The sequence below is a fragment of the Podarcis cretensis genome, assembly GCF_951804945.1.
Source record: "Podarcis cretensis genome assembly, chromosome: 16".
Classification (NCBI taxonomy): Eukaryota; Metazoa; Chordata; class Lepidosauria; order Squamata; family Lacertidae; genus Podarcis; species Podarcis cretensis.
In genome coordinates this window covers 16,240,762-16,257,769 of record NC_137186.1, presented here as the reverse complement: position 1 = coordinate 16,257,769, position 17,008 = coordinate 16,240,762, and the positions used below count along the sequence as shown (strand labels likewise).

At 50.1% G+C, this 17,008-nt stretch overlaps 1 protein-coding gene across 23 annotated transcripts in view; it reads right to left on the bottom strand.

The window, feature by feature from the left end:
* The window catches only part of NRXN2 (neurexin 2), a 292,189-nt gene extending 275,769 nt beyond the window's left edge, over window positions 1-16,420 (bottom strand). For 6 of the 23 annotated variants that reach the window (XM_079956311.1, XM_079956309.1, XM_079956315.1 and 3 more), the window contains exons 1-2: window positions 15,237-16,406; window positions 1,089-1,106 (exon numbers count right to left, since the gene is read on the bottom strand). In XM_079956311.1, coding sequence (XP_079812437.1) covers window positions 1,089-1,106; window positions 15,237-15,948 — 730 coding nt within the window. In that variant the 5' untranslated portion in view covers window positions 15,949-16,406. Of the gene's footprint in view, window positions 1-1,088; window positions 1,107-15,236 lie in introns of all 23 variants that reach the window. The other 17 variants (XM_079956318.1, XM_079956323.1, XM_079956321.1 and 14 more) reach the window with 8 other exon arrangements.
* Between the last annotated feature and the right edge of the window lie 588 nt (window positions 16,421-17,008).

Genomic DNA, 17,008 nt, shown 5'->3' with positions numbered 1-17,008 from the left:
TCAGCCCAGCCCACGGCCTCTGGTTGCAAATGTTGTATGGAGCATCATAAGTGTCCATGGTGTTTTCAGAGAGTACCTGTCCCTGTCCCACAAGGAACTTGCAAATTTGACAAAGAGGAGACAAGGGGGAGAGGAGGCAGGTGGGGGGGAGAAACAATGGATCCAGGTGCTTCAGTTGCATGAGCTTAAGCCAACCTTCCCCCCCCCCAACCTGCTGCCATTCCAGCTGCTTTGGACTGCAATTCCCATCAAGCCTTGCAGACAACGCAGCCATGCTCCCAGCGTCATACAGCTAGCTGTGCTGCTTGGTGCTGATGGGAGTTGTGGTCCAAAACAGCCCGCTTTAACTAAGTTACAGGCTGAGTTGCAGATGGGCATGGGAATCATTCTTTTAGCATGATGCAATGCAACACACCCCGATTTTGGCACACCTAATGCAGATCAGAGGTGGGGGGATTGGAGACTGACATTCCCAGAGCTCCCACTTTAGTTTCTTAGCACACAACAGAAAGGGCTGGAAATGTTATCAAAGGGTAGAGGAGTACCATGTTTCTGGAAGCTGAATGCACACACCCAACAAGGAGGAGAACAGCTGGGGTGCGCACAGTTGCCGTTTGAAATTCAAGGATAGAAATCGCCTAAGTGGAACTTCCATATCAAGAGCAAATGAGACCATGTAGACTCAGGATGTCCCAAAGAAAAGCAGCTCTCCTACCCCAGCTCTGCCAAATGCCTTCACACAGATGCCTCCCCCAACCTACGAAAAAGCCTCTGCTGCCTCAGAGCAGGTCTCCCCTCCCAAATACTAGGAACAAAAGGAAAATGGTCTGTGTAACTCTTCCCCTACACCCCCAGCCAGCAACCCCATACAAGGAGAGCCCTGCCCTTTACACTTTATGGAGCACAGATCAGATCCTAACAGGATTGCCAAACAGTACCCACCCCAATGCCACAAAACAAGCACTGTTTGGATCTCACAGCAACCATCTGATCAACACACAGCAATCCCCCTTCTCACCCCACCCCAAAATCCCTTTCCAAGCAGAGCATTAGGTATCATAATGGCAAGGAAAGGCGCCTCTACTCACCTTCCAACGTTAGCTCTTCTGTGGGGATCCAGCAAGGCAGGCAGAGAGTTGGGGAAGGAAAAAGGAGAAAGAGAGAGTCAGGAGCAAGCAAGGGAAAGACGCAGCAACAGAACGACAGGCCAGCATCTCACGTAGACCTAGACTCAGGCTGGAATCCTGGAGAGCCACAGCTGCCAGTCAGCGAAGGCAATACTGAGCTATATACTATTTGTCAATGTTCATGAATGCTCATTTACTGCTATTTGTTCACTTCTTGTGAGATAAAGAGATCTTGCTGCATTCCTTCGCTCCAGAGGAATCGCCAGCCTCAGCCTCATCAAAGAATCACAAAGCATCCCACCCAGCCAAGTCATATTCTAAAGTGTTGTTGTGCTTTTATTTTTGTTTGCATTTTCTGAATTTTAGGGGTTTTTACTACAATGTTGTATTATTGGCATGTTTTGCTTCTGTTGTTAGCATTTGTTGCCTTGAGACGAGTTTGTGAAGAAAGGCAGCCTATAATTAGTAGAAAGAAAGAAAGAGGATGAGTTTTTGAATTCCCTGCTTGGAATTCTGCAGAAAGGACTCGTGTTTAGGTGAGAGGAGGGAAGCCTCACCCCCAATGCACTGGTAAGAGACACCAGGTCCAAAAAGCATACCCAGAAGGCTGTTGAGAGAAGGAGATGAAACAGTTCTCTTATGAAGAAGCCAACCAACAAATTCACAGAGGACAACAGCTAGCAATGGCTGACTAGTCATAGCAGCCACTTTCAGGATAAGAGGCATAGGAACTGAGGAACCAGTCTTCAAGTGAGTCAGGCTATTGGTCATCAAGCTCAGTACTGTCTACACCGATGGACAATGGTTCTCTGAAGGGTCTTGGGCAAGAGATATTCCTCATTCTCCCATCAGGGATTGAACCTAAGACTTTCAGCATGCAGAGGTCGGGCTCCACTACTGAGCTCTGCCCGAGCCCCCTGCCCCAAGTCCCAGCTGGAGGTCTCTTGTGCTCATGGCCTCCTTGTGGGCTTCCTGGAGGCATCTGGCTGGATCCTATAAGGGGTGGGAATCCTGGAACAGAGAAGCCCCCTTTGCCTGGCAAGACCCTCCAACCAACTGCCCTACCAGTCCGGGTCTCTTTTTTTCCCTCTCCTGCAAGCCGCTGTGCCCCCTACTCTCTGTCGCTCCTATTCTGCATACAAAGCCTGAGCTCCACCACTCAGCTACAGCACACAGCCCTGCAATGGATTTTAATTATTTATTATGGGGGTTGATATCCCACCCATCAAATAGATTTCCCCAAGGCAGTTTGCAATAAATCAAAGTCCAATTGCTAAAAGCATTTAAAAGCATACAAAAAAAAAAAAAAAAAAAAAACGAGCTACAGAGGAAAAACAGCAGCCATCGTAAGTATTTTTTCTCTTATGTATAAGCCTTACAGTGATAAAACAGTGTAGATTATAAAGTCTGGCCAGATAACAAAGGTCTTTGCCTGGCATTGCCACCATGAGAGCGTCAAGGGGAAAGCATTGCTCAAGCAGGAGCCACAGTGAAGAAGGCCCTTTTTCCAGGTTAACCAGGGGAGAGAAGAAGGCCTCTCATGAAGACCTGCACAGCAGGGATGGGAAAACTCTGGCCCTCCAGATATTGCTGGACTAGGTCTCCCAGCATGCCTAGGTCTCCCAGCATGCCGGCTGAGGCTGACGTAAGAATGTAAGAGGAGCCCTGTTGCTGGGTCAGGCCAGTGGCCCATCTAGTCCAGCATCCTGTTGTCCTCACAGTGGCAAACCAGACGCTTCATTGGAAAACCAGTAAGCAAGGTTTGAGCACAACAGCCTTCTCCCCTCCTTTGTTTTTCCAGCTATTGACATTCAGAGAAGAATAGCCATCCTGACTAATATCCACCAATAGCCCTCTACTCCATGAATCATAAGAACCTAAGAAGAGCTGGCTGGATGAGGCCAATGACCCACCTAGTCCAGCATCAGCCACCATCTTAGCTACATAGCAAAGAGGACAGGCTTAAGAACATAAGGGCAAGAGAACAGTTTGCTAGATCAGGCCAAAGGGGGCCCATGCAGTCCAACATCCTGTTCTCCTTGTGGCCACCCAGATGCCAGTGGAAAACTGGCAAGCAGGATCCAAGCACCAGAGCTCCTCCTGCGATTTGCAGCAACAGGCATCAGTAACATTTCTGCCTCTGACCAGTGGCAGAGCATAACCATCATGGCTAGTAGCCATCAATGGTCCTCTCCTGCATAACAATATTTGAGTCCAACAACCTACAGAGGGCCCCATCCCTGTCACAAAGGGTTAGGGTAACAAGGATGTCCATTGGACAGCATTTTGACCAAGGCTCCAAGGGTCAGTGAACAGGATGGATTTTTTGCCAAGACCAATATGAATTTGGAGTGCCACAGGTTCTCCATCATCGTCTTAAGAGCAAGGACATGCACCTGCAGAGACAGGTGATCACAGAATCATAGAATTTCAGGCATGGGTGGGACCCCAGGGTCAACTAGTCCAACCCCTCCATCAAATTATCAAACCATAAAAGGCCCTAAATGACCAAGCTAGTGTTCTGAACTGGTCCCAGGAACAGAAGAGAAGGCGACACAGGTGGCGAAGCACCAGCGTGATATGATCCTGACACAGAGTCCTAGTTAGCAATTGCAGCTGCCAAACCATCTTCAGAGGCAGCCCTGTCTACAATGAATGGCAGTAGTCTAATCTGGTGGTTACCAAAACATAGATAACTGCGACTAGGCTAAACCACTCCTGTGCCAGAGCTTAAAACCTTGGGAACTGCTTTATGATGTGGAAAGAGACTCAAGCTTGTTGGTTCTGTCTCTGCGCATATGCAGAGCACTAGGACAGCTGATGGATGGGGCACTTTGAGAGATGGGCAAGAAGTTTCACTCCACCCAGGTGGCACTTGCATGGAAAAGGGGCCATACCCTGCCACCAGCTTTGGGGAAGCAGCAGATTGCACCAGAATGGCAGTACTGGCATTTCCACCAGAGGTGGGGGATGGGGGGTGGAATTCCAAAATCAGCAAAAGGAAACTCAAAGAGGCGGAGAGGAAACTCCACCCCTCCCCAACCCCTACGCTACACTGGTGACAAAATAAACCCCTAAAATAATGAATGTAAATAATGAATGCAAGACAACAAACAATGTGGCAGTAATTAGCACAGATCTGGGTGAAAATTCTGAGCTCTTGCCATCTGCAGAAAAATATACCCACCCACCCAACAACAGGCTCATGCGTCAGGCCCAGGCAGAGACTCAGCAAGGGGCAGGCAGGGGCAGGGAACCAGAGAAAGGGCCTGCCTCCCTCCCCAGCTGGGACATCAAGAGCAGCCACAGTTAGAAGCAGGATGCTTGGAGGCCTGGATCCAAGCCTGGGTTAAGCTTCCCTTTCTTTCTAGATGTGGTGGGTTCTGCTTACCCTGTTTGGAGGAGAGGGACACTACTCAGTGGTTGGGTTTTTGTTATAATCAAGTGATTCATAAAAACATAAGGGTCTGCTGGATCAGGCCAATGGCCCAACTAGTCCAGCATCCTGTTCTCCCAGTGGCCAACCAGATGCCTGCAGGAAACCCACTAGCAGGACCCAAGTGCACGAGGCCCCTCCCCCACTGCCGTTTCCAGAAACTGGTATTCAGAAGCATAGCTGCCTCCAACTGTGGTCAAGCATAGCCACCAGAGTTAGTAGCCATCAGTAGCCCTCCACTCCCTCTGCACGAATTTGCCTCATCCTCTTTTATAGCCATCCAAGTTGGTGCCTCTTGTGGAAGGGAGTTCCATAGTTTATCCATACACTGTGTGAAGAAGGATGTTCTTTTGCCCCCTCTCCTGAATCTTCCAACATTCAGCTTTGTTGAAAGTCCACAAGTTCCAGTGTTATGAGAGAGGGAGGAAAGCTTTTCTCTGCCCCCTTTCTCCGTGCATGGTTCAACTAGATTATGCTTAAAATAGGCCCACTGAAATCAATGGACCTGTCTTAGTCATGTTAATTCATTTCAGTGGGTCTACTCTGAGTAGGAGTAATGCTGGATACAACCGCCAGTCTGCTTTTAAATTCACCGAAAAACAAACGGAACAGATTTCTAAAGCAACATCGTTTTGGTTTTTCAGATAGCCTTTCTTTAATTAGCGCTGTCACACGCTTTCATTTAAACACCATTGCGCGGAGATATAAAATATAGCCTAGAAAGTGTTCAGCACTAATTAAAAGATTGACTAAAAGAAGGAAACAGAAAATGATGCCCAGAGGAGAAGACGCAGCAAAGGCGTCCCAAAGAACAACAACAGGTCCACCTGCCCCAGACGTCACAGGACAAGTCTGAACCTCTTTGGAAAGAAGAGCAAATTGCCCAGAGAGCCATTCTGACTTGCAGGCTTACGGGGGGGGGGGGGACGACCCGATTTTCTGCAGGTTGGAATGGTGGAAAAGCCAAAGGGAAATGTCAGTCATCTGGATGAGCCACAACAATGAAGCAAAAGAACATCAGAAGAGCCTTGCTGGATCAAGCCAATGGACCCCATCTACTCCAGCATCCTGTTCTCACAGTGGGCAACCAGATGCCCCAATGGGAAGCCAGTAAGAGCACAAGAGCCCTTTTGCCTCCTGTGATTTCCACAAATGGCATTAGAAGCATGGCTGCCTCAAGCTGTGGAGGCACAGTATAGCCATCATGGCTAGTAGCCATCAATAGCCCACTCCTCCATGAACCATGGCATTTCCCCCAACTTAAATGCCTGGTGTGGAAGAGCCCAAAGTCTCGGTGGGAATGCACAACTGCCTTTATTTTGCACAATTTTTTCCTGGTGCAGAATTAGACCTTTCCTGCGTGGCAGACTTTGGGCCTTCCCTCCTCAGTTCCACCGCAGAGTCGTCGTCCCCCCAGCACAGACAATGCCCCAGTCACACCTCGGGGGCAATCAGAGAAGACATAGGGATGCCACGTGGCCCCTTTGAGAGGGCAGCTTCCAAAGGCCACCCTGGTTCATGGGCAGATGCACACACACACACACACAGATGCAGAAGATCCTCCCAGGTTCTATCCTCGCATGGGGAAGGACACCAGTTTTACATGCAGAAAGTTCCAATTTCAGTTCTAACAGCGTCTCCAGGTAGAGCTGGGAGATCGCTTTGTCTGAAATCCTGGACAGCCACTGCCAATCAGTCTAGACCAGTGTTTCTCAACCTGTGGGTCCCCAGATGTTGTTGGACTACAACTCCCATCATTCCCAGCCAGCATGATCAGTGGTCAGGGATGATGGGAGTTGTAGTCCAACAACATCTGGGCACCCACAGGTTGAGAACCGCTGGTCTAGACAATAGCGAGCTGGATGGACCCAATGGCCAGACTCACTATAAGGCAGCATCCCATGGTCGTATCTCCAGATGGTGCTGAGAAAGACCAGTCTGAAACTGAGAAACGGCTGCCAGTCGACGTATGTAGACAATACAGAGCAAGATGGTCTGACAAGGGACCCTCCTATGTCCCAGTGTGCAAGGCCTGGACTGACTGAATGAGTGTGTGTTTGTGCGTGTAACAACCACCACCACTACCACCCCAAGCACAGAGGCTGTGTGTTCTGCCCTCTCCCTTTCAGAAACAGTTCTGAACTGGCTCTGAACACAGCCAAACTTTTCAGCACATGCCAGGGGAGCCCTCCTGATGCCAACTGGTGGTGCCCGACGGGCACAGTAGCAGCAAGGAAGAGTCTGGAGCCGTGCCCAAGGAGATGATCCACAGGAAAGGGAAGGGGAACAGAAGCAGGAGGAAGAAGATGAAGAAGAGGGATGAGGAGGAAGGGTTATCTCCCCACCCCATGCACATTCCCTCTTCTGGCAGCCTACTTGGCAGGCGACCTTGGGCTGACCTTGCAGGGAACAGCCAGGCTGCCTGGCCCCAGTGCGCCCTCTGCAATGATGGAAACAGCTCAGCCCCAAAGCAGCACCCATCACAGAGGATGCAGCTAATGGGAGGGGGAAGGCAGGTGGGCACTGCTCAGGCCTTGCCCATGGGCAGGGGGAGGGAGGGAGAGAGAGACTGGTGCAAAAACACAAAGAGGGAGAAAGAGAAACAGAGGGAGGGAGGGGCACACAAGCAGGTGCTGAAGCTGAGTTGGCCTGAACTGATGGAGCCCAGGTCAGGAAATACCTGACCCGGTTCTCAAGATGCTTGAGAAAAGGGGCAAAAGGCTCAGGTTTATTTGTTTGATTCCTATCCCACCTTTCCTCTCAGGAGCTCAAAGCAGCAAACATGGTTTTGTTCCCCACACCCTGCCAGGAAAACACACACACACACACACACACACACACACACACACACACACGTTATCTCACAACAACCCTTTAAAGTAGGTAAAGCCAAATCAGTGGCCAACCCAAGGTCACCCTGAGACTCTCAAGTGTTTTTAAACAATGCAGTTTCCCCCCATTTTTAGAAAGTGGCTTGGAAAGGCCCATGGACAGGTTGGATTGCTGCAGCTCCCACCCCTTCTTTCCACATGCTGAATTATTGTATTACATGGGGAGGGATTCGGATAAGCAGGCAACCCAGCAGAATTTCTGGCTTGTTCATCCTTTACGGGAACCCCGTTCACACCTCAGTATGTCACAAGATGCTGGGATGAAGCAATGGGGCCCCCAACTAGCAAGAGAGGAGCGCCCCCCTGACACCCTCCTAGCTATCTTACTAGAGCATGACGCCTACACACCCGTCCTTGACGAAGGCTTCTTTGTGGGCAAGGATGCAAATGACCTGACCCAAGGCTGTTGGTTTAAATATAGGCAGTGCCAGGGGAGCATCCGGCTGCCACTTGGAAAAACAGGAGAGAGACAGGCCGAAGGAGCCCTCGGAGGCAGGCCCAGTAGCTTCTGAAACATCCTCCCCTGTTTGCCACATGGCATGGGATGGGGGGCATGAGGAGGAGATAGCGGAAGGGTGGGGGGAGTCACAAAAGACCTACTTGGCAAGTTGCTCATATGGACTGGAGACACTTGTGGCATAGTGGGTGAGGTGTCAGACTAAGAGCAGAGAAATCAGGGCTCAAATCCCGCCTTGACCACTAAAGTCACCTTGAGCCAGTCACATACCCTCAGCTTGACCTACCTCACAAGGTTGTTGTGAGGATAATATGGAGAGGGAAGAACAAACCGCTATATGTTCCCTATAGTCATAGAATCAGCATCGCAGGATTGGAAGGGACCCAAAGAATCATCTAGTCCTACTCCCTGCAATGCTAAAGAATCCCTGGCAGATGGCTGTCGAACCTCTGTTTAAAAACCTCCAGCTTACGGAGTCCACCAGTACCTTAGTTAACATCAGCCAGACACCAAAAGCAGATCAAAGCACATGTCAGCATTCCACATGTCTAGGTAGTCTTGTCTAAGCAAAAATGCAGAGAGAAGGGTTCTTGAGTCCCAAAGAGGCTCAAGAAATTTCCTGCTCATGAAGCCTACCTGGGAACAGCAAAAAATGTTGTTCTACTTTTATTAAAATATTCATACTCTTCCCTAGTGGGACCTTAAAGGTGGCAAAAGGCCATAATTTAAAACATGGCAAATAAAACTGCATTTTAAAAGCACCAAGGAAACACTAAAACGAAGATAAGAAAACAGCAGCAATATAATATCAGCAAATGAGAGAAAAGGGCGGGGGGAAGGACAGAAGGAATAACGGAGCCAGAACCAACTTCAAGCAGCACTGATCATAGAATTGGAAGGTAACCCTAAGGGTCGTCCAAACCAACCCCTGCAATGCAAGAGTCACAGTTAAAGAATCCCTGAGAGATGGCCATCTAACTTCTGTTTAAAAACCTCCAATGGAGGAGAGTCCAACACCTTCCAGGGGAGTCTGTTCCACTGTCAAAGAGCTCTCACCATTGGAAAGGTCTTATTGTTGCCAAGAAAGTTCTTCACTACCAGAACAAATGCCTCCCACGCTTCCAGTTCCACTTTGTTCATTGAGTTTCCGAACTCTGGATCTCTGATGAGCTGACAGATCTGAGGACCGTCAAAGATGCCAGCTTTCAACTTCTCCATGGTCAATCCTGGAAAAGCCTGGCACAAGTAAGTGAAGCAGTCACCATCCTTGTCCAGAGCCTCGGTGAACTGCTTGATTAAGCCGAGCTTGATGTGCAGCGGTGGGAAGAGTATTCTGTCTCTTTCCACGAGAGGGTCGTTGATGACATTCCTTTTTCTGCAAGGCACCAATTCCTCCCGCACAGGCCAGTCCTTCTTCGTGTAATGCTGAGCACGGTCCCTACTATCCCACATGCACAGAAAATATGGGTACTTGGTGAAGCCAGACTGTTGTCCCAACAAAAAGTTCACCATCTTCAGGTCAACACAAATAAACCGCTTATGCTGATCATAACCAATTTTCTCCAGCACATACTTCACCGCTTCATAGTTCTCCTTCAGTGTAGTCGAGTGAACCAGGGGTATAGAGGCAAACTGGTTGCCGTTGTGTAGCAGAACACATTTCAGTGATCGCTTGCTGCTGTCAATGAACAATCTCCAATCTTTGGGTTCGTACTGTGGCACTCCAAGCTTGAGCAGAAGCTGCGCAATATCTGCACAGTACACCAAGTCCTTCTCTTCCGAGAAAAAACGGAGGTACTCTTGAGGCATGTTGCAGAAGAAGCTGATGCGAGCACTGTCAGAGAGGAGGTTTTCTTCCTTCAATCTGGATGCCAACAGTTTGGCAGAGTCCTTTGACAAGCTGAGGTCGTGAACTAGATCAATCAACTCCTTTTGGGAAAATGGATGTGGAGCATCATCTTCAAGAACCACTTCTTCTTCTTCTTCATGTCCTTCAACACTGGAGGCATCTCCGTCACTAATGTCAGGAAGTTCTCCGAAGATAGGAACTGGAATTTCATCACAATGAGCTACAGGACGACGTGCTGATTGAAGATCAGGATACTTGAGGCTGCTCCGGTTCTTTCTGTTGATCCCAGTCACATCAACAGTGCAGAAGTAGCAGTCAGTGACATGGTTTGTCGGCTCCCTCCAAACCATGGGAATTCCAAAGTTCAGACTCCTCTTGCCATTGGTCCATCCACGTAGAGTCTCAGTGCATGCCTTGCACACCATGTGTGGCGCCCAAGCTTTATCCTGGCCACCAAGTTTAATACCAAAATAACTTTATGCTTTGCCGCACCAATTTATGGAAGATTTTGAGGTTTTATGACTTCAAACTGATCCCTTTTCGACATAATCACCCAGAACTATCGGACCTGAATACTTCTTGTCATTAAAATAATCATTTCCAATCAAAACAATTATTCGACATGGCATTTTACCCCCACCAACTTCTTCTAAAATGCTCCACACAAGCATACATGTGAACAAAAACGTAAAAAAACGACATGTGGCCATAACTCAAAAACTTGACCTGATTGAGCAAAACCAATGTGATTTTTTGATTCAGCGCATCAGATTCGTCCTAAATCAGCTGAAAAAACGCAGACAACAAATTTGTTGTTGACCAGTGCAATTAGCTGTGATCACTTGGGCCTTAAGCAGGAAGACAGTCCAGCCCACTCCCAACCCGAACCTGCCCTCTGAATGGAATCCCCCCCCCCCAGGAAGTTCACCTCTGAGCGCAGTGTCCCGTTTAAGTTCCTTCAGGGTGCCCCAAAGGGAACGAAGGGGAAACTGAGTCCCGAACCCTCCCTGACCCTGCCCAGTGGGCCTCGCTTACAAGATGGGCTGAACATACCACATGCACCACTCTTCCCACAGCCTGCCACAGGGTAAGAGGCCATGTTCGCAAGGCGAAGGTGCAAAAGGGTTTCCCGCTTTTTTATTCAATTATGAGACGGATTTCTCTCAGGGTGTCCTATTACTCATTGCCAGAAACTTAAACAAAAAACAAGGGCACAGATTTGCAAAAAAAAAGTAGTACATATGCTAATATACAAGTAATTTACATGCACATTTAGAAATAATTACTATAATTTAAATTGAAGGACAATACATATCCTCATAGTGGGGAGCAAGACAATAACCAGGTGACTTGGGATCTTTCCTGCTCACTCTGCTGTCTTGATGCTGCTGAGTGTAGAATGGGCAGCTTCAAGTCCTGTCCCCCCAACCTACGCTCTCCCCTTTTCTGGGGTTTTTTTTTTTTTATCTCTAAACTAGATTTGGACTGGGTAGCCCTTCAAACAGAGGACTGCCTTCTTTAAAGTGGGACAGTGGCCTCCCTAACTTCACTAAACCGGATCCAGCACCGTCTGCTCTTAACCTTCAGTGGGGTGCTCTCACATTCCACCCCAGACCTCACCAGGGATTGATCCAGGTGCCTTCTGCATGCCAAGCAAGTGCTCTGCCACCACTGAGATAGGGAGGTGCCTCTCAGCTCTGGGGGAGGACAAAAGGCCCCAAATCACTGAGTCGGGGAGGAAGAAAGGAAGGGAGCCCACTTGCCTTCCTTGCCTACCTGCACAGGAGGGGAAATGACCTCAGCCCCCAGCAATAATACAGAAAGGATTGCTTTTGGGCATGCACAGAATGCAGCACGGAATAGCCACAGGAATCAGGAATCAGGGCCCCTCACCCCGAAGGGGAACAGCTTCCAGATGCAGGACCTCTCCCCCCCCCCCACTTTTTTGTAAGGGGCTCCAGCACTGGAGTCTGCCCAGGGAGGGGAGGGCCCCCCTGGACTTTCCATCCTTCCAGATCAGCTGCCCCAGAATTGGCTCCCTCGGCAGCCCATCCTGGCTGCTCGCCAGAGCAGCAGGCAGGGCCATAAACAGATAAGTAATAGCTGGATAAATTGCAATAGCTGGGGACCAGGTTTCCTCTGACGCACAAGCAGGGCTGGCCCAAGACATGTTGGCACCTGGAGCAAATGGCAAAATGGCTCCCCGCCCCCTGGCTAGGGAAGAAGGGGTGAGTGAAGATCTGTATCAGGAACAAGGGAGAGGGGAATCAAATCAACCTTAATCAATGGTTGAAGTGGGACTCAAAGGCCATTGCTGGATGGCTGGGGACTGAGAATCATGCCGGGCAGGTGCAGAGCCCAGGAGACCCCAGAAAGCTATTTTGTCACTGAAGAAGGGCAGTTGGGTTGTCAGGTCAGTTGCACCCCAGACCCAAGACCATGGGACAGCCCCTGGTGATGCCCTAGAGGGCAAGACCCCAGTGCTGTCAGAAACCACAGACTCTGACAGCAGGTCATTCACATAAAAACACAAAGTCTAGCAAATGGTTGGAAACAGAGACAGAAACCTTAGCTCAAGGGGTTATTTCCAAATCATTCTTTCTCACCTGCTCAGGGCACCCTGAGCCAACCTGGAGATTCAAGTCCTCCCCATGCGACACAGGGGGGTGGAGCTCAGGTGAACCTGAAGACTTCAGGTCAGCCCTGGAGGCCTGGCAACCCCCAGCACAGGCCTATGGGGTCTGGGAAGCCTCAATTCAGGAGGGAAGGAGTCCAAGGAAGGTCTGGTCCCAGGCAAAGGGGGGGCCCTGGTGGCTGCAGGGAGCAGCGTGCTGAGATTTAATTTCCCACAAGGCAGGATGCTCTGCCAGGAGTTTCATGGGAAATCAAGATGGCCGCTGGACCCAGCCAGCCAGCGCTGCTTAAGAATGCTTGGACCCAGGGCCTGTGTCAGCAGCAGGCTGTCCTGCGGTCCCAACAGCTGCCCGAGGTTGATACCTGAGCATGTTCTCCTGCACCCCTGCAAACAACAGCCAAACATTCCCATCAATGAAAGGGTGTGGAGCCCAAAACCAAACCAGGGCCAAGTTACGGACTGAGGTCCCACAGCTCTCTTATTTTCCTGCAAAAGGAAAGTGGCCAATTAAAAGCGGGCTTTTCAAAAAGTAGCATGGCTATCCTAAGCAGAAAGTGTGAAAGGGACAGAGGGGGAAATACAGCGTGACCCACAAACAAGACCTGCAGAATATTGCACAGACCCACAAGGTAATGGTGGGTGAGGGGCAAATGGCCATGTTCTCTAATTCTAAGCTGCGCTTCGCACCCCATAGCAGCCATTTTGTGACTGGTGCCCTTGGCAGCAGTCTGAATTTTTAATTCTTTGAAGCTCAAATAAACATTATCTATAAAACGGTATGCATTTTGATTTTTATTATGTATTTTTTATATTTTATTAGCTTTTTTAAAAGTTCATGTATTCAGTAGAGAAGGGGGGAGGGAGCACAGGAAGAGGAGAGGGGTTAGGAGAGGTATTTTACAATTTATCAAGATAAATTGACACCTCAGTTTTTACCGAAAAAAGGCTCAGCAAGGGAAGAAGGTAGATCATGGAGATATCTGATCTGGCCATGGTGATACATGCCTTAGTTACATCCCATTCAGATTACTGTAATGCTCTCTACATGGGACTGCCTTTGGAAAGCGTTTGGAAATTTCAGGGGGTCCAAAGTGCTGCAGCCAGATTGCTAACCAGAGCCAGCTACAGGGAGAACAGAAACGCCTTTTTACAGCAGCTCCATTGGTCCATTTCCAGGCACAATGCAAAGTGCTGGTTATGACCTACAAAGCCCTATACAGGTTGGGGGGTCAGACTATCTGAAGGATAGTTATATCCCTGGCTGGGCTCTGAGATTTTCTGGGGAGGCCTTTCTCTCAGCCAGCCACCCTCACAGGCACATTTGGGGAGGACACACAAGAGGGCCTTCTCAGGGGCTGCTCCTAGACTGTGGAACTCCCTCCCATGGGAGGCTAGCCTAGCCCCTGCTCTGCTTTCCTTTCTCATGCCAACATAGACTTTCTCTGGTATTCTGAGGTGGGAACAGATTTTATTGTACTGTGTGTGTGTGTGTGTGTGTGTGTCTGTGTGTGTCTGTGTGTGTACGCATTTAAATTATTTTGAGTGTTTTCAGTGCTGTTTTAATGGAGTTGCTTGTTTTTCATATTTACATTTATTGTGTGTTTCTCATATGTGTTTTAATTTATGCTGTCAGCTGCCTGGGGTCCTGCACTGGGAGAAAGGAAGAACATGAACAGAACGGAATAAAATACAGAAAGAAGTGGAGGCAAAACTTAAGGATACTAGAAGGGACCCCCACCCTCGCCCTTCACAGAGACCACCAGCAGACCTCAACATATCTGAGAGTTAACAAATCACCACCATCTTTCATTTATTTACTATTCTCATCATCACAAAGGGGCTCAACAAAATGATGATCTACTAATAAGATACAGAGATTTTCTTAAATCCTCAAACTGTTCACATACTTTACTTTTAGCCATCATTACAACAGCCCTGCAGGATGGCCCTGTATCCCTTCCTCCTTATTACGGAAAAGATAGAGGAGGATCCTAAAACTATAGAACTGGAAGGGACTCAAAGGGTCATCAATTTTCTGCAATGCAGAGAGAGGACCAGATTGCATTTGGCTCACAAGACTACTGTTTCCTTTGCCTGAATCGACTATTAGGACCCCTTCCACCATGCGACACTCTCCCTGATGTGCCAGGTGCTGTACAGGCCACGGAAGCATTCACACTCCCCACTCGCAAGCCCCATGCAGTGTTAGAAACTCAGATATATAAGTTGGTGCCAAATGGCTCCTTAAACCAGGGTTACAGTCGCCAAAATGGAATGCCTAGTTGCCATTTTGGGGCCAGAAGGCTTGAAAGTCCTATTTTTCAATGCAGTCGTACCTCGGAAGTTGAATGGAATCCGTTCTGGAAGTTCATTCAACTTCCAAAACGTTCAGAAACCAAGGCACAGCTTCTGATTGGCTGCAGGAAGCTCCTGCAGCCAATCTGAAGCCGCGGAACCCATGTCAGATGTTCGGGTTCCAAAGAACGTTTGCAAACCGGAACACTCCTGGGTTTGCAGCGTTTGGGAGCCAAAACATTCAACTCACAATGTGTTCGACCTCCGAGGTACGACTGTACAACTATTTGATTCCTGAAATTGGTTCTGATGATGCAGATGAACTATAACGGATTGAATTCTACAGGGTATGTGAAAGCAGTCAAGATCCAAGGATCCCCAGGCATGCACCGCAAGATGGTGGAGACTTCAAGTATCCTGGTGCTCAGCCATCACCACTTGGTTGCAAGTGGTCAACAGCCAGGTGCAAAATGTGCCTGGCAATTTGTAAACGCTGGCCTGGTCCCACAGGAACCCGCAGCTCCCAGCTCCCCGTCAGCCTCTTACCTTCACTGCAGAATTTGCCCTGGAATCCAGTCAGGCTGCAGTCGCACTGGACCTCGCTGTTGACCACGGTGCAGATCCCTCCGTTGACGCAGGGGTTCTGCTTGGTGCACAGGTATTCCGTGTCACTGCGGATGCCCTGGCTGCCCAGGAGGGCGGGGGGCGTGTCGCCCACTTTGAGGTTGGCCACCATGCCGCGGAAGGGCATCTCGTACTTGACGGTGCTGAGGGTGAGGGCCGAGAGCCGGACGTCCGGCGGGATGCCCCCCACGAAGAGGTCGCTCTCCACCGTCATGTCGCGCCGCTTGGACTTGACCTCGGCCACGCGGGCCTCTCCGTCGACCACGAGCATGGTCTCGCGGTAGTTGCGCGTCAGCAGCAGCATGTGCCAGCGGTCGTCGTTGACGGGCGTCTCCAGGTGCAGGCTGGCCGGCTCGGCGCAGGAGATCGTGAAGCGCAGGCGGAAGCGCCCCTCCAGGATCAGCAGCTCCAAGAAGTCGCAGTTCCCGCCGTCGTCCAGGTACAGCACCAGGGCCCGCGAGACATTGGTCTTGAGGCTGAAGCTCAGCTCCCCCGAGGAGCTGGCATCCCACCGGGCGTAGCGAGCCCACTGGCCTGTTGCGCCCCCAAACTCCAAGGCCGCGCCGCCTGCCCCGGGGCCCAGCGCCGAGGCCACCAGCAACGCCAAGGGCAGCAGGCGCAACGCTTTCGCCATGGCCACCCCGCTCTGCACACCTCGAGGCGAGTGGCGCCCCCCCTCCTGCTGCACACCTTCAGATCCACATGAGACTGACCGGCGCCTCCTGCAGGCAGAACAGGCCACAACCTGGCCGGGCAGAGAGAACCTCCTCTTGCTCCTCCTCAAAGAGCCGCAGGGGCTCTCGCGGAGGAAGGGGCCACGATGCACGTCTTCCGTGAAGGTCCTTGGGGCTCCCCTGTCCCCCCCTCCCCAAGAGCCAAGGCAACTCGGAAGCAGCCCTGCCTACAGCATATTCATCCTCTCATGGACAGGGGCAGCAGAATCGCCCTCAGAACGAGGGTGGGGTGGGGGGCGGGGCACGGGCACGGGCAGGATGCTCCCGGGGGCCAACAACCCGTCCGTATCTGCCGCAGTCGGAAGCTTGGTCCTTCCTTCCCTCGATGGGCTCCCTCCGAATCCGTTCTGCGTTCAGTCTGGAGTGCGCATTGTAGAAAGCTCAGCCTGGAGTGGAGCAGGAAGGGGGGTGGGGGAGAGGAAGAGAGGAGAAAAGGTAAAGTAATCAGCCACTGTGCTGGTTTTCCTTTTTTAAAGTCCCATTGCTGACCCTGTAAACTGACTCTTCCCCACTTTTGGGTTCCCAATTTCCAACCCACCTGCATCACAATCCCTAGCTGGGTTCACAGCGACTGCAAGTCACACTTCGCACACAACCCAAACCGATACAGAAACATAGATATATACAGTGCTGTTTTACTATAAAAAGAGGTGCCGGAACTCACCATGAACACCTCTCTTGTTTTCTTATTATGGCAATGGTGCTCGCCTGAGAGGTGCCAGAACTGAGTTTCATTGAGTTCTGGCTGGGGAGGGGGGGAGCCTTAGATATATAAATATATATGTAAGGGAGGGTGTGGGTGTGGGTGCGCACACATATCTATATGGAACTCCCGTCATAACCCCTCCTTTGCCATGTCCCAAGCAAGGCTCAGCCATACCCAATGAACAGTCCCACCTGTCCAGAAAAAAAATTACCGTATTTTTTGCACCATAACACTCACTTTTTTCCTCCTAGAAA